This window comes from Lynx rufus, unplaced genomic scaffold (assembly GCF_022079265.1).
Source record: "Lynx rufus isolate CCGP_SWC_20201006 ecotype Redwood Valley unplaced genomic scaffold, mLynRuf1.p SCAF_12, whole genome shotgun sequence".
NCBI lineage: Eukaryota > Metazoa > Chordata > Mammalia > Carnivora > Felidae > Lynx > Lynx rufus.
The window spans coordinates 67,562,874-67,586,089 of NW_025814826.1; the positions used below are offsets into that span (position 1 = coordinate 67,562,874).

The window sequence follows — 23,216 nt, forward strand, 5'->3', positions numbered from 1 at the left end:
ACATGCCCTCCCCAAACACGCACGTAGCACGCATAACACGCACGTGACACCCACCCACACCCTGCACACGACACACACAACACACAGGCATACAATACTCACGCACACCAGAACCATACACCGCTCATGTGCAGCATCGCACCCATGCACGCACCACACATACACGTGCACGCTGCCCCCCGACACCTGGCAGGCCAGGAGGCCTTCCTGCCGAGTGTGACTGGCAGCTGGGCCGTGGAGGCAAGCAAGGCCATTCACCCATTGCACGGAAAGGAGAGCGGGGTGCGGGACAGGGGACACTTGGTCCTAACTGTGCGTAGGGTCCAGGCGGGATAGAACTGAATCCGGGACGGACGGAAAGAGCCACTCTGACTCAAGTCGGTCAGCTTTCGCCAGGCCACTGCTATTCGAACCCGTGCCCAGCGGCCTCCCTCAGATAGGAACACGTTCAGGGTGGGCTGGGGGCGATGGAGTTGGACCTGGGACCTCACCCCTTGTGGCGCCTGGAGACCCCGGGTGAGGAGGCTGGGGACCGGGCTGGGGGTGTAGTGCCTGTTCCAGGACTGGGCTCTGGCCCCCAGGAACGTCTGGTGTGCACCGGGGACCTTGGAACAGGGTCTGCATGCAGCTCTGTGAGAGTCAGTGCTGATTTCCTGTTTTTGACCCTGGTTATGTAAGAAGTTAGTGTGCGGGGAAGCTGAGTGAAGGGAAGATAGGAACTGTGTACTATTTTTGAAACTTCTTTGTGTGAACTGATTTCAGAATGAAAAGCTGAAACGTTTTAAAAGCAGACTGAGCCCTGCCCAGCCCTGGTCCAGATGGGACCCGGGGTTTCCTGGAGAAAACACTTCAGATGGATGAAAACTCAGACTGCAAATGGAGAACTTAACAATTTTAAGAAAAACCATAGGAAAATCTCTTCATATAGTAACGGAAAATATTTTGAAGTAACCCACTAATACATTTAAGAATATTAATGGTGAAAAAGTTTGCCTGTAATCATGATACAGCAGTAAAAAAAGACACATACTAAAATACTTTCAATAATCAGTACTAGTTATCAAGATGGACCGATTAAAAAGCCCAAGGAAATTAACTGGCCGGGAGGCCGGACTAGCGGCTCTGGCTGTGGCTGCTGCAGGGGGATGGGACCCGGTGCGCCCCGGGGGGGGGGGGGGGCCGGTCGCCAGAGAGAAGTCACAGGGGCAGGCCAGAGATGTGGGCCCAAGGTCACCCAGGGGACAGCGTGGCAAGGTCAGCAGTCTGGAGACTGGCCCACCAGCCGTGGTTCTCCTAACTCCTCTGCCCACAAGCACCCCTGTGCCCCACGTAGGCGCCCTGGCTCCGGAGCCCTCCCCCATCTCACTGTGGGTGGGGCGTGTAGGGTCAGGGTGTGTGGGTTGAGAAGGTGTGAAGGAGGGAAGGAACCAGCCCAGGCCCCCTCTTCCACCACCACCCCCTGCCTCTGCTGAGGATTCCCCCGGCACAGCGGCCACCAGAGGCCCTGGGAAGATGCCTCCCTGGGAAGTCCCAGGTAGGCCCCCGGCAGGGCTGGGGGGGAGGGGTCAGGGAGGATGCACTGGACGCTTCATGGGGAGGAGAGGAAGCCACCACCCAGCGGTGCAGGGCTGACCCCAGGTCACAGCCCCTGGGCCACGGGCGCTTGCCTGGCCGGGGCAAAACCAAGCGGAAGCCGAGCGTCCCTCCCAGGCAGGCCACAGGAGCCACCCACCCTGCCCCGGCGGGGCGAAGCAAGCAAAGAACGCTGGGGTGTCGAAAGCGTTTATTCTCTTTCGCTCTTGGCTGGCACACCATTAGCGGGCCCCAGGCTGCGCTGTGGGCTCCGCTTTCCTGGGGGCCCCCGTCCAGCCGGGGCTTAGCGGCCTCTGTATCTTGGGTCGGTGTCAATCGATGGTGTTTGCAAAACGGGACAGACTTGTTGGTGCGGCAGGGCCCTGGGCGCCTGACGCCGGGGCTGGCCAGGTGGGCAGGCAGGAAAGCCTGTGTGTGGGCGAGCGTGCAGGGTGCAAATATGTGTGTGTGGGTGCATATGTACGCGTGCGTGTGCGAGGCCGCGAGCTTGCTTAACGCGCAGGCTGCAGGAAGCTTCGGCGCGCCGGCCGGCCTGCGGGGTGCTCACGGCAGGGCCCGGAGGAAGGCGGGTCCTAGGCTGAGCAGGAGCCCTCCCGCCAGGGCCCAGGAGCTGCGCGCCATCCGGGCCACCCCGTTACAGAGGTCCTTTTCACAGCACGTCACCTCCTGCACTTCGAACTTAGTCAGGACCCCCTGGCTCAGGCTCTCAGGGTTGGTCATCTGTGAGAGCTGCGTCATAATCTTCGTGGCCACCTCGCAGGAGGGGGCGCAGCCCTTGTGCTGGGACTTTACCTTCTTTCCTGGGGGCAAGGAGGGAGGAGCGTGGCAGGCGAGCCCCCTCAGGTGGCCCGGGTCACTCATCCCCTGGGGGCACGAGGCCCTCCTCTGCCGCCGGAGTCCCATCCGGCCCCACCAGGCCCCCCCACACGCTCCCCCGGAAAGCCTGGGGGAGGCCACCCCTCAGCTGGCAGATGGGGACACTGAGGGAGGCTGGAGGAGGTCCCCTGCCATACCTGCGCCCATCCGAGAGACTGGGAGGCCTCAGGGCAGAGCTCCCCGAACCGCCCGCCCGCATCGTCTGGGTGCTGGAGACTCACCACTGCTCAAGGTCACGGTCATGTCACTGTTGAAGCAGACGCCGGACATGGGACATTGGATGGGCTGGCACTGGCTCGTGGTCTCCAGTTCCAAACAGCTGTAACACTGCAGGCTGAGGACTAGGCCGGTGGGGAGGGCGGGAAGGCTGGGTTTAGAGCTCCTGAGGCCAGAACCATCGTGGGGGGGCCGGGACCGTGTCCTGGAGGACAGACCCCTCACATGCACAAAACCACACAGCCTCTCGTGGTGGCGGCGGGGGGGGGGTGTCACCCACGGTCCCCCCCGCCACCCCCCACCTCCCGGCGCAGACCCCTCCGGTGCCCTGATGCTCACCACGCTCCCAGCACAGCAGGAAAACCAGCAAAACCAGCTGGAGGCCTCTCATGGCTCCTGGAAACAACACGTGTGGGAGGGACCCTGGGGGCACCCCAGGCTCAGGCTCCTACCTCCCAAGACCCTGGCCCTCCCTGGATGACCCCTCCTGTGCCTCCGCGGGGATTCAGACGGGGATACAGACGGGGCTCCTTCCCGCTTCACTCACCTACTAACGTCAGGCTCCCTTCGGGTGAGCGGGCATCTGGAGCCTCTTCTCTGGTGGCCAAAGAACTTGTTCTCCAATCTGTTGGTGCCCCACCCAGAGGAAGCCGGGGCCGGGCTCTCCTGTCTCCACCTCTTCCGGGAGCTCTAGCTGTCGGACCCCAGGCAGGACCCTGAGTCCCAGACCAAGAGGGGATGTCACTTAGCTGACAAGCAGTGACTTTGGGGAAATTCCAGAAGGAAGCTGGGTGCCCCTCCCTCCCCCCTGCCCCGTTTCTGGCTCCACCTTCAGAGGTCGTCCGTCTCCCTTCCTCCCCCCCAGTCCTCCCCACGCCCCCATCCCACAAGCCTGTCCTGTCCTGCATGCATCGTCCCCAAAAAAGTACCCCCCAAAATCACAAAAGCAAAAAGAAAAAATTTTGAACGTTTCAATACATTGTTTTTCGTTTTCCTGCTGCACCTGACTTCCATGTAGTAATGGGTGTCGAGCAGCTCATTTTTATGGCCTCTTCACCTTGTACATTGATTCTTTGGTTGAACTTATCATTTATATAATCTTTTAAAAAAATATTTATTAATTTATCTTGGGAAGAGCAGAGGAGGGCCAGAGAGAGCGGGGACACAGGGTCCGAAGCAGGCTCTGTGCTGACAGCAGTAAGCCCGATGTGGGGCTCGACTCACGAACCCCAAGATCCTGACCCGAGCCGAAGTTGGACGCGCAGCCAACTGAGCCACCCAGGCGCCCCTAAATTCACATGATCTTAAACATCCAGTAGACGTAACATTAGCTTATTTGACTGGCAAACTCAGATAGTTATCAAAACGTACGCTTATGTTCTACTTAGTGATGCGAACTCAGGAGACATAGCTGTGTGTCCTAAACCAACGATATCCGATCTTATTTACCCAAGATTTACCCAAATCACATAAACTTGAACAGCATTTGGTTGGTTTCTAAAATCCATAAGAGTTTTAGGGATATTTTGTCTATGTGAGCACTCACTGACCTCTAAGCAAATTAGAGCAATCCTCTCTACAAGAGTTTATAAATTATTTCGATAGTCTTATCCAGAGGCAGGAGAAGATCATATATACACGGCACAGTGGACACAGAAACATCCCGGAAGACACAGATAGATGCGGTATAGCTTTACTCCAAAATGTTAGCAGGTGAGGCATAAACAGAATAACAGAAAACTCCCTGGTTTATATAAGAGTTGGTTCTTACCTTCGCCCCACTTTCTAGTTTTCTCTGAACCGCGTTTCTGCAGAGGAGCCCGTGTGAGGTCACCCATCGGTGATTGTGGAACACCCCTCGAGGTTCTCTCCTGCCCCGATGTGTGGTCTCTCACGGGGGCTGTGGACTACACTTTGGTCGAGGTGCTGAGGGGTCGCCAAGCAGCCCTCCGGTGTCTCCAAAGTTCCTCTGGGCGGATAAAACTGTTTCCGATTAGCCTCTCAGCCTCAGTGGTTGTTGTCGGGGTCCCTGCGTCCCTGAGGGCCCCTGGGGGTGGCAGGTGGCCTCAAGTTGGAGCGACCGTAGAGGCTGAGTGTGGAGCGGAAGGGAGGCGGAGAGGAGGCCGGAGGTCACCGAAGGTCCAATTATCTTAGAAAAACTTGCCAACAGGGAGAAAGTGGACAGCTAGCCCCGTCGTGGCAAGTGTAGAAGTGTGCAGAAACAGGGGGCGGGGAGGGGCGTTCAATAAAGGAAAGTTCCAGCAGGGCCTCTGCCAAGAAAGAGCATCCTGAAAAGCAAGGGACTGAATTTCCATCAAGTTAGACTCCAGGGTCAAGCTCCCGTGTTCTGAACTGGGGCCGGGGTGGGGGGGGGGCTGTGACAGGCCCTGTGGTGGTGTCCCTCCCACCCTGCTCGCTCCACTCGATACCTTAGCCTTCAGTACAGGAGCCCCTTGTCCACAGGGGCCAGCTCCAAGACCCCCAGGGATGGCTCAACACGGATAGTACTAACCCTTGTATGCACGATGTTTCTTCCTGTGTGTACATACCTATGAGAAAGTTTGATTTACAACCGGGCACAGGAAGAGATTGGGCCCCTAAGTGAGAAGAAAAGGCAGCAACGAGAAGTATACTGTCGTGGAAGTCTCGAGAACCTGCGCTCTCTCTAAAGCATCCTGCCTGCCCCGGCCCTTCTTCTCGTGAGCAGGTGAGATGATGGAGTGGCCACGTGGCCCGAGGGAGCGAGGCGAGGGGGAGGACCATCCGCCCGCGGGCCACACAGGTGACGGAGACCGCGGGTGGTGGAGACTGGGCAAAGTGAGACCGCAGACAAGGGGACCGCTGCACCTCATCGTGTGACTGTCTGGAGACAGGGCCCTTCAAGAAGTCATTAAGTCATTAAGGGTACGTGAGGTCCTACGGGTGAGCCCTAATCCGATGTGACTGATGCCTCATAAGAAGAAGACATTTGGACACACGTCGAACGCCAGCATTGGAGGAGGTCATCGAGAGGACGTGAGGGCTGGCCCTGTCCTTGGAACGGGCGCTCTGCCAGCCACTCCCGCAGTGGCTGCTGTTCCAAGGACGCGGCCTTGACAGAGGAACCTGGCATTGAGATGGTCTGGACCAGTTATGGCCTTTACATAAACTTGGAAGGTGCGGCAGCCGGGCCCCGCCCGAGATCTAGGGGTCTTGTGGCTCCCAAGACAAGCCTGGTGTGTAAGTTCCCTCTGCTTATAAACCTCCTACCTACCAACCCGGCCTGCCTCTTTCTTCCACTCTCCCTGCCCTCTGTGTACCTGGGCCGGTTGGCAAACCAACAGCCCGAGATGAATGTTCACGGAAGACCACGCACGCAAACAGCTGTCCCCGCCACGCTTCTCGACTGGCACCCAGAGCACCGGCCCAGGGGGCGGACACAAGGCTTCAAAGATGTGCACCTGATCTTTGAATACGGGCAGGGGGCATCTGATCCTTCGGAGGGACGGCGCCGGGCTCTTGAAGAAGAATCACGCTGACACTTTCTCCAGTGGTAGCAAGATTTTATTCGAGACGCTCAACGTGCGGCAGTAGGAGCTGGGATGAGTGCCGGAGGCGGGAGGGAGTGAGCCCAGCTCCCTGAGCGGAGAGAGAGGGGAGGGCCTGGGGCATCTCGGAGAGGAGTCCAGGCCAGGAGGCTCTGGCTCCTGCCGCAGAAGGGCTTACGGTGAGTCACGGTCATGGGTGGAGATAAGGGATCTCATCCACAATCGAGTGCGGCAGGAGCCTCACCAAACTCCCTTAGCGGGGCACCCACGGGGCTCAGTCCACTGAGCGTCCGACTTCGGCTCAGCTCATAATCTCGTGGTTCGTGAGTTGGAGCCCCGCGTCGGGCTCTGTGCTGACGGCTCAGAGCCTGGAGCCTGCTTCGGATTCTGTGTCTCTCTCTCTCTCTGCTCCTCCCCCACTGGTGCTCTCTCTCTCTCTCTCTCTCTCTCTCTCAAAAATAAATAAACATCAAAAAAAATTTTTTTAATACATAAATAAACCCACTTAGCAGGATTCTTTGCTAAATGGGGGCAGTTCAGGCCAAAGAGAGGATGGGGAAAGGTGCAGGCCTTGTCAAGAAGAGGGCTCAAAAGATCCTGCCAGAATTTGGTTGAGGGTGGAATCTTGGTCAGATGGTAGCTGAAAATAAGCCGGCTGGATATGACTAGAGCCCCGCTCTGTCATTAATAACTAGTCCAGTCCATCATAATCCGGCCGGAAAACATGCCCCTGAGCAAGTGACTCAGGCGACTTCACAGGCCCCCACTTGGCCCCAGAAAGCCCTTGCTGGACCGTGGCCTCACCTTTTCTCTTTGCGACCCTTAGGGGACAGGAATCCTGACGTTAGCATGTCCCAGCCAGGAGCAATTGGCCGTGCCAGGGGACATCTTGGCCATGTCCAGGGTGTGGAGACGTGGGAGGAGAGAAGAGGGCTGGGTTTGGAAGGATGCACCCAAAAGGTTCAGATGGCCACGCCTCACCGCATCCAGGAGGCAGTGTGGACGAGGAGTGAGGTGGGAGGTAAGTTCTCAGCACCCAGCATGTGCCCCACCACCTCGAGGAGCCCCCCAAGCCTCGCGGTGGACGCTTTTCCACCATTTCCCAGCCAGGGCCTCGAGCAGACACAGCGCGGAGGGAGGGCTGGCGCTCAGAACCGCTGTCTGCCCAGGAGCGGAAGGAGCCGCAGACGAGCTCCCTCCTCCTGGTCTCTGGGGCTCTGTTCACCCCGCTTACCAGGCGAGCGTGGACTTGGGGGCGTCCACCCCGTGCAGTAGGCTGAGATCCGACTCTGTCTCTGTGCAGTGTGATGCTCAGATTACCCCAGACGTGGTGCTCCGAGCCCTAGAGCTGGTCTCTCTGTCCTGCCGTGTCCCCGTCCTGCAGGGGGGCATCCAGGCTTTCTGGCATCTGAAGCGTTCCCAGCTCCTCTTGCTCTGTTCTGGAACCAGCCCTGGAGCAGCTCTTCTCCCAGGAGCCCTGCTTCTTCTTGGCAGAGAGCGGTTCCGGGGTCAAACCGTAGACACGCTTGTCCCTGCTGGGTGCCGCTGTGAGTGCACAGACCCAGGAAACACAGGCCACCGCTGTCTCTCACCTGGACACTTGTGGCACGTCCGTGCCCTGGGCCCATCGGAACCGCGAGTTCAAACCAGTGTCTGCATGTGATCCAACACGGGGCGGGGTGGGGGGGGGAGCTCATTCCGGGCCGCCTTTCCCACAGGCTCTGCCGCCCACGATGTTCAGTCTATTCACTCTGTCCCGCTGCAGGTGGCCAGTCTCCATCTCCCCTCTTCTGGGTTGGACTGTGTTCCCCAAACAATCTGTCCGAGTCCTACCCGCCCGTGAATTTGACCTTACTTTGCCGTAGGGTCGTTGCAGACAGAATTGGCGAAGACGAGCCCCACCCGCCGCAGGGTGGGCCCTAAGTCCTATGTGACTAGTGTTCTTGTAAGGAGACAGGCGTGCAGGGAGAGGAGAGCCAAGCGACCACAGGGACAGAGACTGGAGAGACGCAGCCCGCAGCCAAGGACCGCGGAGGGCGGCAGGGGAGGTGAGGCGTGGGTCTGCCCTGCTGTCTTCAGAGGGGGCCCAGCCCAGCCTACACGTGGGTTCCGGATTCCCAGCGTCCAGCACTGCCACAGAGGACAATTCCAGTGTTGGAAGCCACCTGCGGTGTCGGTCCTTTGTTGCGGCGCCCCTCCCCCACCCATGCGCGCCCCCCATCGGATGCCCGTCGCTCGGGCTGAGGCTGCGGGGAGTTTCCACCTGCTGAGCAACCACCACCCCCCCCACCGCCCGCCATCTGGGGCCGTCGAGGCAGAGAATGGGGCTGTAGGGGCCGGTGGACTGTCCCGGTGACCGAGGGATAAGAGCTTACAGCTTCACTGACGGAGCAAGAGTGGCGAACTGGATGCCCTGGGGTCCCTCCCTCCTCCTGTTCCTTAGGCCCGACAGCCCCGGGCAACGGGAGAGCTGAGAGGGGGAGCCCCTGCATCTGCCAGCCTGCAGCCGCGTGCTCACATTGGTGGGGGAGCAGAAGCAGGGGCCCTCACCCCCCCCCCGGGGGCTGCTCACCCCCACGCCCCCATCCGCCCACCACGGTGTCTCCCCAAACGCGGCGCAGGCCAGCTGCTGGGGGCTGGGGTCGGGGGACGGCGGAACAGGGGGCTGGAGAGAAGGGGGCACTGACCTGGCCTTCTGGGGAGCCCCGGTCCTCGGGTGGGCTCTGCTGAGACTGGGACAATTAAAATGCACCAGGAGAGAGAGGAGTCGGCTGTTTCAAGCCCGGTGTAAAGGAAGAAAAGAAAGGAAGGGTGTGAAGGAGGAAGCGGGAAGGCCCCCCTCCCCGCAGCCCCAGTATCCGCGATCCAGGGACCTTAGCTCAGGCAGGTAATCCCTACCAGGCCCCAGTCACACACCCGTGTCCACTTAGCACCTGTTCTTAATGAGCAGTGTGCCAGCAACTGGGGGCACATCAGGGGAAAAGGACGCTTCTGTGCCGTAAAGAGACCTGGAAGGCAGCAAGTCGGGAGTGGCTCACAGGTAACTCCCTGTGCCCAGCCCCGGAGGTGCTCTGGAGCGTGGGGGGGAGGGAGGGGTTTGTGTGCAATTTTACATGTAATTTTGCAACTTCAAAGGTCGTAACTTCAAGGTGGAGAAAGGGATTCTTGAGCAAAGACGGAAAAGGGAGCGAGTGGTTCGTGCACAGCGTGCATAGAAAGTTCCAGAAACAGCAGCGGGGGGGAGGGGAGGAGTGCAGGCCAGTGTCTGAGGGGGCCGCCAGCCGGAACAGAGGTCTATCTCTAGGGCTCTGAGGGCAATACCCACAGGATTTCCTTGTGAACAACCGATAAACTCGATAAACTCGGTGAAGAAAGACTGGGCCCTTGCTGAGGAAATTCTGATTGTTTTTGCGCAGACAATGGAATGTTCTATAGCCTGTAGCCACTAAATTAAGCCAGAGGTCCTTCCCCCTACCGGTGGGATATGTGTGCGCCCTGCTCAGTAGGGCGGGACCTGTGTGCACACAACGTGTCTGTGTCTTAGGAGGTGACACCCTGCGGCTCCGTTCCCTCTGAGGTTCACTTTGGCTTTTTAACATTTTTATTTTCACGTAACCTCTATACCCAACGTGGGCTCAAACTCATGACCTTGATGTCTAGAGGCGCAGGCTCCACCAGCTGGGCCAGCCTCGGGAGGAGACTGTGAGGGTTACTTTTCTGAGCCCTGCCCCCCATTTCTAGCTCAGCTTGGGGCCTTTCACTAGCCTTGGTGATTGAGCCCCTTCCTGGGGTGGGGGGGGGGAGCACTGCCAGGTCGGGGAGGGGGGAGGGGAGGCCAGGCGGTGGCTGAGGTGGGTGGGCCACCTTGGGAGGGTATCGGCTCTGGCAGGCAGTGAGGACTACGGGCTTCCAAAGCCAGGGCCAGGAAATCATACTTGACCTGGAAAACACTGGGAGCCTCTGGACGCAAACTGAACCAACCTTTTGGAATCTCTGACAGTGTTATTCCAGCCCAAGTTAGGAGAGCTGGTCCAGGAGCATGGGGTTCACAGGGAAGAAAGCGCCCCGGAGAATGAATGGTTGTTACAGGGTTACGCTCGTTTTTACGTCTTGTAGGAGCTCAACATGATACATTAGCATCTGGGCAGGAAGCACAAGTTCTGTGTCAAGGAGCACAGAGTGTGGGATTGGCGCACACGTTAGGGACAAGACGGTTTTCCTGTAGACTACTCATTCACAGCGTAGGTGCCATAAACATGGCTTTTGGTTTAAACAAAGTTCATGCACGGTCACGCTGATTTAGAAAGAAATCTAAAGTGGCGTCCCCCTATTATTTTCTTGAGATAGAGTTCATTGTCAAGTTGGCTAACGCACAGTGGGCTCTCGGCTTCGGGAGTAGAGGCCCGTGATTCATCGCTTCCATACGACGCCCAGTGCTCATCCCAACAAGCGCCCTCCTCGATGCCCATCACCCACTTTCCCTGCCCACCCGCCCCCCGCTTCAACCGTCAGTTTGCTCTCAAGAGTTTCTTATGGTTTGCCTCCCTCCCTCTCTGTTTGAAACTTTTCGCCCTTCCCCTCCCCCATGGTCTTCTGTTAAGTTTCTCAGGATCCACATACGAGTGAAAACATATATCTTTCTCTGCCTGACTTATTTCACTCAACATAATGCCTTCCAGTTCCATCCACGTTGTCACAAATGGCAGGATTTCATTCTTGTTCATGGCCAAGTAGTATTCCATTGTATATATAAACCACATCTTCTTTATCCATTCATCAGTTAACGGACATTTGGGCTCTTTCCATACTTTTGGTATTCGTTATTAGGTATTTTGGTTATAGCGCTGCTGTAAACATTGGGGTGCATTTGCCCCCTTTGAAACAGCATACCTGTATCCCTTGGATAGATACCTAATAGTGCGATTGCTGAGTTGTAGAATAGTTCTATTTTTAACACTGGTTTCCAGAGTGGCTGCACCAGTTTGCATTCCCACCAGCAGCGCACAAGGGTTCCTCTTTCTCCGCATCCTCGCCAACATCTGTTGTTGCCTGAGTTGTTAACGTTAGCCATTCTGACAGGTGTGAGGTGGTATCTCAGTGTGGTTTTGCTTTGTATTTCCCTGATGATGAGTGACGTTGAGCATTTTTTCATGTGTCGGTTGGCCATCTGGATGTCTTCTTTGGAGAAGTGTCTATTCATGTCTTCTGCCCATTTCTTCACTGGATCATTCGTTTTTCCGGTGTTGAGTTTGAGAAGTTCTTTATAGATTTTGGCTACTAACCTTTTATCTGATATGTCGTTTGCAAATATCTTCTCCCATTCTATCGGTTGACTTTTAGTTTTGCTGATTGTTTCCTTCGCTGTGCAGAAGGTTTTTATTTTGAAGAGGTCCCAGTAGTTCATTTTTGCTTTTGTTTCCCTTGCCTCCGGAGGCGTGTTGAGTAAGAAGTTGCTGCGGCCAAGATCAAAGAGGTTTTTGCCTGCTTTCCCCTCAAGGATTTTGATGGCTTCCTGTCTTACATTGAGGTCTTTCATCCATGTTGAGTTTATTTTTGTGTCTGGTGTAAGGAAGTGGTCCAGGATCATTCTTCTGCGTGTCACTGTCCAGTTTTCAAGCACCGCTTGCTGAAGAGACTGTCTTTATTCCATTGGATGTAATCTTTCCTGCTTTGTCAAAGATTAGTTGGCCATATGTTTGTGGGTCCATTTCTGGGTTCTCTATTCTGTTCCATTGGTCTATGTGTCTGTTTTTGTGTAAAGTGGCATCCCTTATATCTCAGGCCTTTAGAGAGGTTTTTCTCTTATCAGAGCACCAGGCAGAGGCAGTGGTGGGCTATCTGTGTGCCCTATCTGTGTTCCTGGTAAAAGTAACTTAAGCTTCTAATCTGAATCACCCTGCCTGCACCTGCACTCACAGATCACCATGGTCATACCGTTTCCAGAAGTGGGGACCGAGGCTGGGTATTGGAGCCACTTGCCCTCCTGAGTGGACAGCCCTCAGGCCCAGCACTCCTTCTGCTCTGGGTCGAAGGGCCAAGTCCCTGTAGGGCTGGGGTCAGAGAATGGTGGCCCCCCTGGCTCCTGCTGCCCCTGCCTGGGGAGATGGGAGGCTGGTGGGGGGCAGGCTGAGTGTGGGAGCAGAGGGAGGCAGGGTGGGGCTGGGTGAGGTGCAGAGGGGATGGGAGGAGGAGCCTGGGGCTTTGAGTTTCTATTTCCTGCAGGCTGGGGGAAGGTAGGCAGGGTGGGGAGGGGCGGGGCTGGGGAAAGGAACCTTGCTGGGTGGCCCTGCCCCAGGCTCTCCTGGGCCCTGGCATCTGTCCAGGCTGCAGCGAGGAGCCCTGCGAGGGCTGTCGGGCCAGGCACCGCTCTGGCCAGGAGCCCAGGCTCCCCAATCTCAGCGCCCAGGTGCCTGGGGATGCCCCTCCCCACCCTGTTTCTGGGTAGCCAAATTCAGCTTTGTCTTCTGACCCCGGATTTCCTGCATCTGCCCACAGAAGGGGGCTTTCTGGGGAGTGCATGGGTGTGCCTGGCCCCTGCCCCCTGGGCTGCCCCTCCCTGGCTGCTGGGTCTGCACCTGCTGGCCTGGGAGGTGGAGGGGATCCTGACTGTCCTCTGGCTTCCTCCCACTGTGCTCCTCCAGGGGTGCCCGTGGTCCAGGCCGGCGGGGCACTGCACCTCCTCCCCCGCACCCCGTCCTTGGCATCTGCCTGCACTAGACCCACTCTGCTCTCTTATGGTTGATTTTCGAGGTCCCCCAGCCTGCTGGCCGGTGGGCCCAGGTGGGACCGAGGACATCTCCTGATAAGCGGGGAGAACAGAGCTGCAGATGGGGACAAAACAAGACCCGGGAATGACAGGACAGCTGTGGCCAGCGCTCAGGCCTGCTGAGACCTGACTGCCCCAGCCAGTCCCCCCGCAGCCCACCCAGGACGGGTGGCCTGAGGGGCCATGCCAGCAGGCCAGCCGTGCGGGGGCCACTGTGCTGTGCTCCAGTCTGTGGAGATGTCTCACATGGAAAGAGCGTGCCTAACGTCCCCAGGGAGGCACTCTGTGACATGCGAGGACGCTCTCTCCTCACTTGGGGTCCCAGAGTATCACCTGGTTCGGTTTTTCTGGAGTCCCTTTATCCGCCCTCCGTGTGAGAAGGTGCAGTGGAAACATCGGAGCCTCTAAGGAAAAGGCATAAGAAATTGATTCGGGGTGTGGGGGCGGGGAAGGCACAGAGAGGAGATGGGCTGGGGGGTGGCGGCAGGCAGGGGGGTGGGGAGGAGGGCAGGATGTGGGTGACAGCCGATACCACCTGACCTCGGCCCACTCGTCCTCCACAGCCAAGAGGGGCTATAAGGTTGGGGGTGACCATCGGGAGCCCAACAGAGACCAAGAGAAGATTGACGTTGGGTGTTGACCCCACGGGCTCCCTCCTGCAGGCTTTCCTGGGACGCTCCTGTCACCTCTCCTGAGCAGCTCCCCCATCCCCTCCCTCTGCCAGCTTTCCAGCCTGGGCAGCAGACAGTGGACATCCCTGCAGCCAGCCCTGGAGGGGACACCACGTGGCTTCGCTAGGTCCTGCCCCGCCCCAGCACCTTAGGCCAGTCTCTTCCTATTCTTCTGATCTGGATGCAACATCTGTTTCCTGCTGGGAGTTTGGCTGAGTCGGTGGCTTTGCTGAACTCTCACCGTGGGGGAGGGACTCAGCCTGGCAGCCTTTCATCCCCTCCCCAAGCAGAAGGTAAACTGACCCCTCCTCGAAGGGTCTCTGGGGGAGTAGAGCAGAGCTGGGCCCCGCAAAGACAGTGACATGGCAGGTAGGGGTGCCCGCTTTCCCCAGCCGGCCTGGGTTCCGGGGGGGGGGCCACACTGCAAGTAGCTGACCCAGGGCCTCGCCCTCTGGGGTTCTGGAAGCAGAGGTCTGAGCTTGGCCTAGGGTTGTCAGCCTGGCCTGGACTCAGGCTGCCCTCCATTCCTACCCAGTAAGTAACAGTGCCCCGGGGCCGACAGTGGGACTCTGAGGCGCCAGGGTCCTGCCCCCTGCCGCTCGCACCCTCTTGTGGCCCCTTCCCTTTGACAGCAGGCAGGACCTGAGACCTAAAGGCGGTGGGGGTGGCCGATGTCTGTGATTACATTGCACGGACTGAAGCCCCACCTTGAGGGCAGCCGTACGGTCTCACCCGCTTTGCGGAAGGAAGTTACCCTATTGTGCCACAGAGAGAGTCCTGGGACAGGGGACGGCGGGTGCCCTCTGCTCGCTATAGTATCAACATCTCCTGTGGGTGAGGTTTTCCACCATGGTTTTGAACAAGGACCCGGGGAACGGCCTGGGTGTAAGTTACTTGTACGGAACCCCCTGCCCCCGCGCCCAGCCATGGAACGAAAGCTTCCTGCACCAGCCCCAGAAGGAGACCCTGCGTGGAGAACTAGCTCCCCGTCTCCTTGCTTTCTGCAAGTAATAAACTGTTCGCTCAAACCAAGAGACTTGGGCTGCTGCACCCCAAGCGGTGGGCCCTTTGCCCCTGGTGACAGGAGGGGTGCTCACGCCCTGAGTACGAGCCCGCAGGACCCCCTGGAGACCCAGGCCCTTCCTTGCTTTGCCCGAAGGGTCCTGAGTTAGCCAAAATAAAGGCAACCCCTTCGTGCTTTTGGGGGGAGCCAGTCGGTAGATGAAAACAGACAACCATAGTTCTTTGAGAACAATCTGGGCTCCGGGCCTCCTGGCACCAGGAGCCCACAGCAAGCACAGGAAGTGAGGTGCCTCCTCAAGACAGACTCCTCAGACTCCTGGGGGGCCGGGGGCGGGCAGGGAGGAGAGAGCCGCAGCTCCCCCACCAGACGCCTCTTTCTTAACTAAGCTTGTGCTTGCTTGCCCGAAACCTTTGGCTGTCTTTCAGACGCCAAGAAAGTTGGCTCTGACGGTGTTTTGCCAGTTTCTTGCGTGTGTCTGTGGGGGAGCAGGCCCGGGAGCCCCCACTCCACACTCGGCTCATCCATTTTAAAGGCTCTCGGGGCGCTTCTGAGTGTTGGCCCTTCCGCGGTCGGCATGTGGCAGATTCGGTCTCTCAGCGTGTCTGTCGGTGGCTTCCGATTTTGTTTACGGACAATTTTGGCTTTCAAAAGATTTTATTTTTATTTTAAGGCCACCGGTTTCATCGATGTGCTCTGTGGGTGGATTCTGACTCATGAGAAGTTCCTTCCTTCATCCCAGGCCTGCGTCCACACACGATTTCACATTTACATCTAGGACCCACTTGGAGTTTACTCCTACGACGCGATAGATCTAATTCTGCCATTTCGCAAATGTGAGGCGTAAGGGAGATGATTCGTTTTCAGAGATAATAAAAGCTGGGCTGTCCAGTTAACAGGAGGTTTACAACCGGCTGGAAATATGTACAACCTCCCCCCGCCCCCCCAACACAATGGAGTCCCAAACCTTTAGACACTTCACTTCCTGGTTCTTCCTCCCCTCTCGGTTTAGCAGGCTTAGTTTCACGGTTTAGCTTCCCGGACTTGGCGATGAGCTTTTGCGTAGAATAACGGGAGGAGGGACTGAAAGTCTCTGGTCATCTCAGGCAAGCTACATTTGTTCCAATCAGACTACGGCTTACTTCCATGGGCATAGGCGGGTTTCGGGACAGGCTGTAACCTCTGCAGTACCCAGCCAATGAGGAATCAGGGAAGCGACTTACCTCTGTAGTGCTCAGCCAATGAGGAACCAGGGGAGGGGCTTGCCCGCTAGGAGATAAATTGTCTGCTGTAACTGCCCTGAGTGTGCCTGTCCATCAGACACTGCTCCTGCAAGAACGTTCATTAAAGCTTCCCTTCACTGTGCTCCAAATCTCCGCGTCCCTCCTTTGATTGGGTCCGTGGGCTTATTTCTTACACCAAACACCTGCCTGGTTGTCCCATTACAAATTCCATCCTTCCCCCAGTCATTAGAGATGAAATCCGGTGGGTAGAATTCTAAGATGGCCTCTGTGCTCACACCTGTGACTCCGTGCAAGCCCCTCCGTGTGAGTGTGAAACCGGGAACTTGTTTCCACAGAATACAGGAAAAGTGAAGGGACTGGACAGGTGCATGAAAGGTCCAGATGGGTCGACTCCATGATAATCCCAAAGGAGACAGCCTTGGTGGGCCTGATGTAATCAGGTGAGCCCTTCCCAGTCTGCCCCACTGTGTGGCCTTGAAGAAACCCACCCACCTACCACGGGATCTGCAATTGCAAGCACACGAATTTTGCCTGTCCTGGCTTTTTAAATTCAGCATTATGTTTGTGAGGTTATTGTGCTGATGAGTGTAGCAGTAAATAATGCTTTTCAAGACCATGTAGTGTTCTATTTTGTGACTATGATGACACTTATTCACCTGTTCTGTTGTCAGTGGACATTCAGGTTGTTTATAGGTCTGAGTCTCTTGGAAAATACAGCTCCGAACGTCCTGGGCATTTATCTCACTGGACTTACTTCTCTTTGGCACACACCTGGGAGTGGAACTATGGGTTCCAGGGTATGTGTGTCTCTAACTTTAATGCGTGACGCCAAACGTGTCTCAAAGTGCCGTCGTTGTACCAGCGAAGCGTGAGCCCCAGTTGTCCCTCGTTCTCAACAACACTGGGAATCTTCAGTGCCTGCAACATTAGCCATTCTGGTTTGCATTTCTTCCTTTCCAATACGTTTTATTTATTTTTATATACTTTTAATAATTTTCACTTATTTTTCTAGATTAATGGCATGGTTGAGCACATGACATTTTGGGTCAGTTTTTAAGTAAAAATCCAAAGAAATGTGGATGCTGATGCTTGGTATCATGTTCTACATAGGTCTGTTAATTTTCCACATTTTTTTTTTTTTTTACAGATTCGTGTATTCTAATTGGGTTTTGTCCACTTGTTCTATTACTTATTTAAAATTTTATATAAAATATCTAAACGTGATTGCGGACTTGCCTCAACTTTCAACCTGCTGTCTTTCCCTTAAACATCCTGAAGCTGGTATTAGACGTGTGCACACGTGGGACTGAGGTGTCTCTGTGCTGTGTTGACGCTTTATCACTATGAAGTCTCTCTTTCGTGTCAGTCACAATGCTCGGCTGCCGGTGTACTTTCTGTGGCATTGGCACGGCAGCAAATCTCCTGGGTGACTCTCATCGTGGCCCATCCGTGTGCATTCTTTGTCTTTCTGCTGTTCTGTATCCTTATTTTTTAGGTTTTTTTTTTAATGTTTATTTATTTTTGAGAAAGAGAGAGCGTGAGCAGGGGAGGAGCAGAGAGAGAGGGAGGCACAGAATCCGAAGCAGGCTCCAGGCTCCGAGCCTTTCAGCACAGAGCCCGATGCGGGGCTCGAACCACAAGATCATGACCTGAGCCAAAGTCAGGTGCTGAACCCACTGAGCCACCCAGGTGCCATCTGCCCCTCCCCCCCCGACCATATCCATATTTTTATTTTATTTTTATTTTTTATTTATTTTTAATTTTTTTAACATTTATTTATTTTTTTTCTTTTCTTTTTTTTTTTTAATATTTTTTTCAACGTTTATTTATTTTTGGGACAGAGAGAGACAAAGCATGAACGGGCAAGGGGCAGAGAGAGAGGGAGACACAGAATCGGAAACAGGCTCCAGGCTCTGAGCCATCAGCCCAGAGCCTGACGCGGGGCTCGAACCTCCGGACTGTGAGATCGTGACCTGGCTGAAGTCGGACGCTTAACCGACTGCGCCACCCAGGCGCCCCAACATTTATTTATTTTTGAGACAGAGAGAGACAGAGCATGAACGGGGGAGGGTCAGAGAGAGGGAGACACAGAATCTGAAGCAGGCTCCAGGCTCTGAGCTGTCAGCACAGAGCCCGACGCGGGGCTCGAACTCACGGACCGCGAGATCGTGACCTGAGCCGAAGTCGGCTGCTTATCCGACTGAGCCACCCAGGCGCCCCTCCATATTTTTAAAATGAGAGTTATTGGGGCACCTGGCTGGTTCAGCCTGTGGAGCATGTGACTCTTGATACTTAAAAATAAAATCTTTTTAAATAAATAAATAAATAAAATACCAAGTAAAATAAAATGAGAGTTGTAACCAGTTTATTCTTTTCTATCTGGTCTGTCTGAACGTTTTCGCCTGTACATGAGGGTGGTCAGCGCGCCCGCACTTGGTGTGAGAACTATACTCTTTTCTTTTTCCCAAGTGTTTCTTTTCTGTTTCCTGCATTCTTTTGGGCTTAAGAAATGCTTTCCATATTTCATTTTCGCTTCTAGAGACAAATTTCTTATGATTCTTCAGGGGTTACCTTGGAGGTGACAGTACACATCCTTGCCCTGCCGTGACCGACCTTGACTTAGCATGGCCACCCCACCCGAGGAGTTCAGGACGTGCACCAGACCACTTTGTCTACACCATTCCATGTGCTTCCACCATCTTATCCCGCAGACATGTTATAAACTCGGCCATTGTTGCCGTCGTTGCTGTTTCACACCAGAAATACTCTTTTCTATTTGTCCAAATAGCCATCAGTTCTGCTTCTCTGACCTTCCTAAAGCTTCCTCTTCCCACGTGTAGGCATTTTATTTATCTTGAAGAACTTCCTTCCTTATTCTTTGTAGTCTGAGTCCCCTGGCAATGAATGTGTCACCTTGTGTATGAAGCCCTTTTGTTTTCTGTATCTCAATACTATCTTTACTTGTCCAGAGGTCAGGGGCGCCAGGGGCGTGTGGGTGACTCAGTCGGTTAAGCTCCCGACTTCGGTTCAGGTCATGATCTCACAGGTCTCACGAGTTCGAGCCCCGCATCGGGCTCTGTGCTGACAGCTCAGAGCCTGGAGCCTGCTTCGAATTCGGTGTCTCCCTCTCTCTGTGCCTCTCTCTCTCTCTTTCAAAATAAACAAACATTAAAGACAGAAACAAAGTCAGGGTCACCAGATTTTGTCATTCATCACTTTAAAGATGCAGTTCCATTTTCTTCCGGTTTTCACACTCGTTGTAAGGAGTCAGCTTTAGATCCTAATTGTCGATAGTGTTTCTCTTTCCTTGTGAACAACAGCAGTGCCGTCGGCTTGAATAGCGTGTCAGACGAGCTGCGGTGATATTGTTCCCACTTACTCTGCTTGGGGTTTTCTGGGATTGATGAATCCGTGCGTTATCCTTCATCGGTTGTGAAAACTTGCCTTTTCATGTGTCTCTTTACCCGCTGTCCATCACCCTTCCTCCCGCTACTCCAGTCTTGTGAAGGTGGACCATTTGGCTGTGCCTCGTGGACCCGCAGCTCTGACCTGTTCTTTCTACTGCTTTGTTCTCTCCAAGCATCACTTGGGCTATGAGTGTTGTCCTGCCCCTCCCTACTTTCCGACCGTCTTCTGCTCTTGAATTCACCCAAATGAGTTCTTAACATCAGATGCTTTATTTTTCAACTCCAGAATATACTGGTTAGTTTTATGTGTCACTTTTGCTGGGCCACAGTACCCTGATGCCGAGGTCCCACCCCAGCAGGTCCGGGGGTTCCCAAAGGATGAACGGCGTCGGCGAAAACAACAAATGGACACGGACAACGGCAGTGGGTTCGACTGGCCGCTTTATTGTGGCAAGCGTGGCATCATATTTGTTAGCAATTTTCTTGTGGCGTGCATTATCTATGTTTCTCGGCATTACCTAATTCTAAAAACGTTCCTTTGTGTAATCACCCATTAAGGAACAACACAGTTATTTTCTTGTAAATTTCCCTCCTGCCCTTTCAAGGTCATCTAGCTCTCAACACCTCAAGTGGAACGTTTACAGGGACGTGACTTCTTAACGGTTCCTTTGAACCGTTTGCGGCACAAGGAACAAAAGCGTTCGCTTTGGTCTGGGTGCCGGGAGGGAGCCAGGAGGGCCCTGGAAACCCACGCCTTATGCGCTCCCAGAGAGACAATGTTTACCTGGGAACTAATGAGCCATTCTGTACCTTAACCCGCCAGGTCCGGTTATCATCTGGAATGCCTCCTGGGGGCCAAGCGGGCCTAGGGGTTGGAGCAACTTGTATCCATAGGTACATTCCTTTGTTGCCGGAGTGGGGATTTCGAACCCATTCGTCCCCCTCCTCGGCTGGGAAATATATGGGCCCATCCTTCCTTTGGGTAGAGGAGTCTTTCTAGGGGGTGGCAAGGGCTGGATGCAGGGCCGCATAATTTCCCCGCGGAATCTTATGTCTTTCCCCAGAGGTTCTTCTCCCGGGGGGCCTGTCGTGGGCAATCCCAACCGACAAATCCCCAGGCACTTTCATCGGTAGGGGGGCTGCCCCGACCAACGCTAAGGCCAAATTACATAAAAGCAGGAGGACGAGAAGCTTCCCTTCTGGCGGGCCGCCATGCAGCCCCGATCCGTCCACCGCCCGGGCCCTGCCATCAGGCTCCTTGGGTAGCTTGGCTTCCGGCACCCTGATATGTAGCCCAACACTATTCTGGATGTTTCTGGGAGGGTGTTCATAGATAAGATTGACCTTTCAGTTGGTGACATTCCAATAAAGCAGATTGCTCTCCGAAACGTGAGTGGGCCTCTCCCAATCAGTTGAAGATCTGAATCGCATAAAAGACTAACTTCCCCCAAGCGAGAGGCAATCCTGCAGCAAACAGCCTTCAGACTCAACTTGCAACATTGGCTCTTCCTGGTCCCCAGTCTGCCAGACCACCCTGAAGACTCTGGACATGCCAGCCTCTGTGACTAGGTAAGCCACTTCCTTCAAATAAGTCTTGTTTTGTATATATAAACATTCTATTGGTTCTGTTTCTTTGGGGAATCCTTCTTTTTTAAAGTTTATTTATTTTGAGAAAGAGACAGAGAGAGAGAGTGGGAGGGGCAGAGAGAGAGGGAGAGAGAGAGAATCCCAAGCAGGCTCACACTGTCAGCGCAGAGCCCCGTGCGGGACGTGACTTCACAAACCGTGAGATCTTGACGTGAGCTGAAATCAAGAGTCAGACACTTAACTCACTGAGACACCCAGGTGCCCCTATCCGGAGAATCCTAATACAGAATATCCGCTTGATTTGTTTTATAGAGTCTTGCTCTCCGTCAAAACTCCCAGTCTGTAAATCTCTTCTGTTCAACTTTTCCTCGATTTTATTGAACACGGTTGTCCTTGTTAAAGTCCTTTTCCGCTAACTCCATCATGTGGACCATCTGTCGGGGTGTGGATGGCTTTCCCGCTTTTCCAATTGGTAACATCCCCTGCCTCTCGGAGATCCAAGAACTTTTTATTGCACGCTGGGCATTGTATAGATTAGAACGCTGGAGGCCACATATATGCGCACTCCCTCCTTCCCGGATCCGTGAGCGCCAAGTACTAATCGCATAAACTCCATCACAAGTGGAGCTTGGTCGGGGCTGGGCTGCACTTGGAGAAAGACTCCCATAACCTCCCATTTCTCCCTTTTCCCAGGCAGGCCCCCCACCCCAGCCTCTGGCCGAGATCCTTCTGGCACGGTGAGCGCGAGAGACCCGGCTCTGCCCGCTCACTGTGTCTTCTGCTCTGCTGGTGAGTCTCTCGCGCGCAGCTTCCAAATCTGGCCCTTCTCTTCAGAACAGGATCACACAAGCAGGCTCCTTCCTGGGGTGGGGGTGGGGGTGCTTCCCAGAACCGGGAGGCTGTTGGCGGTGCCTGCAAGGGCGCCGCGTCCTGCGTCCCCACCTCTGCAGCCGCCCGCACAGAAGAATGTGTTTGCAGCTCTCCAAGTTTCTAGCTGGCTGGGAGATGGTCACTGGTTTCCCCTGCCAAGCCGAGTCTCTGGGCCACACCCGTCCCCTGGCGGCGCCCGGGGTTGGCAAACAGCCCCGGGGAAGGAAGGCGCACAGCGCCAGCCCACCTGGCGGCGTTCCCACCTCTGGTTCCCGGTCCCTCGGTCCCTCGGCTGTCGCTCCTGTCACGGCTCGCCAGCGTATTTTAGATACGACATTTGCAGTCTGGCTTCCCCCTGGCCCGGGGGAAGGCTTGTGACCACAAGGCCCACGTCACCCTCCCGCACGTGGAAGGCGAAGCCGCTCTGAGGGCTGCGGGCTTGTAGGCTCATTGCATCCCAGTTCATTGGGATCGTTTTCCACATCTGCCCTTCTTATTACTCATTCTCTAGGATTTCCAAGTACACTATCATCTTGTCTGCAAATGGAGCTGACCCTACTTCCTTCCATTCGAGTGCCTGTCATTGTCCAATTTTCCAATTGCCTGGGTCAGTACTTTAATAGAATTCCAGATTATGATGGGAGCGTTTCTGGTATTTTTCTTATAATGTAAGATGATAACTTCAGGAGATTATATTCTTCTTGAATATTTATTTTTTTATCTTACGGACAGAGAGTATGTGCCAGTAGGAGAGAGGGGCAGAGAGAGAGAGAGAGAGAGAGAGAGACCATCTCAGCCGGGCTCCACACGCAGCACAGAGCCCATCGTGGGGCTCGATTCCACGACCCTGGGATCATGACCTGAGCTGAAATCAAGAGTCGGACGCTCAACCGACTGAGCCACCCAGGTGCCCCCTGAATATATATGTTTTTAGTGTTTATTTATTTTTGACGGGGGGGGGGGGCTTGTGCGCACAAGTGGGGGAGGGGCAGAGAGAGAGAGGGAGAGGGAGGATCCGAAGTGGGTTCCAGCTCTGCCCTGACAGCAGAGAGCCTGATGCAGGGCTTGAACTCACAAACTGAGATCATGACCTGAGTGAAAGTTGGACACTTAACTGAGGATCTAGGCACCTCGAGTATTTTTAATCAAGAAAGGATATTTAACTTATCAGAGGTGTTTTCAAAGCCTGTAGGTTTTCTCCTATAATATTTATTTTCATATCTATTAATATGAGGAATTGTAGTTTTTAAATATTTATTTTATTTTTGGGAGAGACAGAATGAGCAGGAGAGGTGCAGAGACAGAGAGAGAGAGGATCCAAAATGGGCTGTGAGCTGTAAGCACACACCTGATGTGGGGCTGGAACCCGCGAACCACGGAGATCATGACCTGAGCCAAAGTCGGCAGCTCAGCGGAGACACCCAGGCGCCCCGATATG

The 23,216-nt window shown here is 54.9% G+C and overlaps 1 protein-coding gene and 1 long non-coding RNA gene across 4 annotated transcripts; one reads left to right on the forward strand and one right to left on the reverse strand.

The window, feature by feature from the left end:
• Positions 1-1,400: 1,400 nt before the first annotated feature.
• On the forward strand, positions 1,401-22,550 carry LOC124507850 (uncharacterized). Of its 3 annotated transcripts, none has more exons than XR_006961159.1 (6): positions 1,401-1,534; positions 20,145-20,215; positions 20,696-20,890; positions 21,602-21,697; positions 22,290-22,385; positions 22,511-22,550. It is a non-coding gene; the product is annotated as an uncharacterized LOC124507850 (long non-coding RNA). The 3 variants fall into 3 exon arrangements; XR_006961160.1 differs by lacking the exon at positions 1,401-1,534 and adding an exon at positions 13,601-13,942; XR_006961158.1 differs by lacking the exon at positions 1,401-1,534 and having other exon boundaries at positions 19,065-20,215.
• LOC124507849 (lymphocyte antigen 6H-like) lies at positions 1,767-3,343 on the reverse strand. The gene is made up of 4 exons (XM_047074260.1): positions 3,233-3,343; positions 3,025-3,081; positions 2,691-2,810; positions 1,767-2,393 (listed from the first exon to the last, which is right to left on the reverse strand). The coding sequence occupies exons 2-4, from the start codon at positions 3,074-3,076 to the stop codon at positions 2,137-2,139; spliced, it is 429 nt and encodes a 142-aa protein (XP_046930216.1). The 5' UTR covers positions 3,077-3,081; positions 3,233-3,343; the 3' UTR covers positions 1,767-2,136.
• Positions 22,551-23,216: the final 666 nt, after the last annotated feature.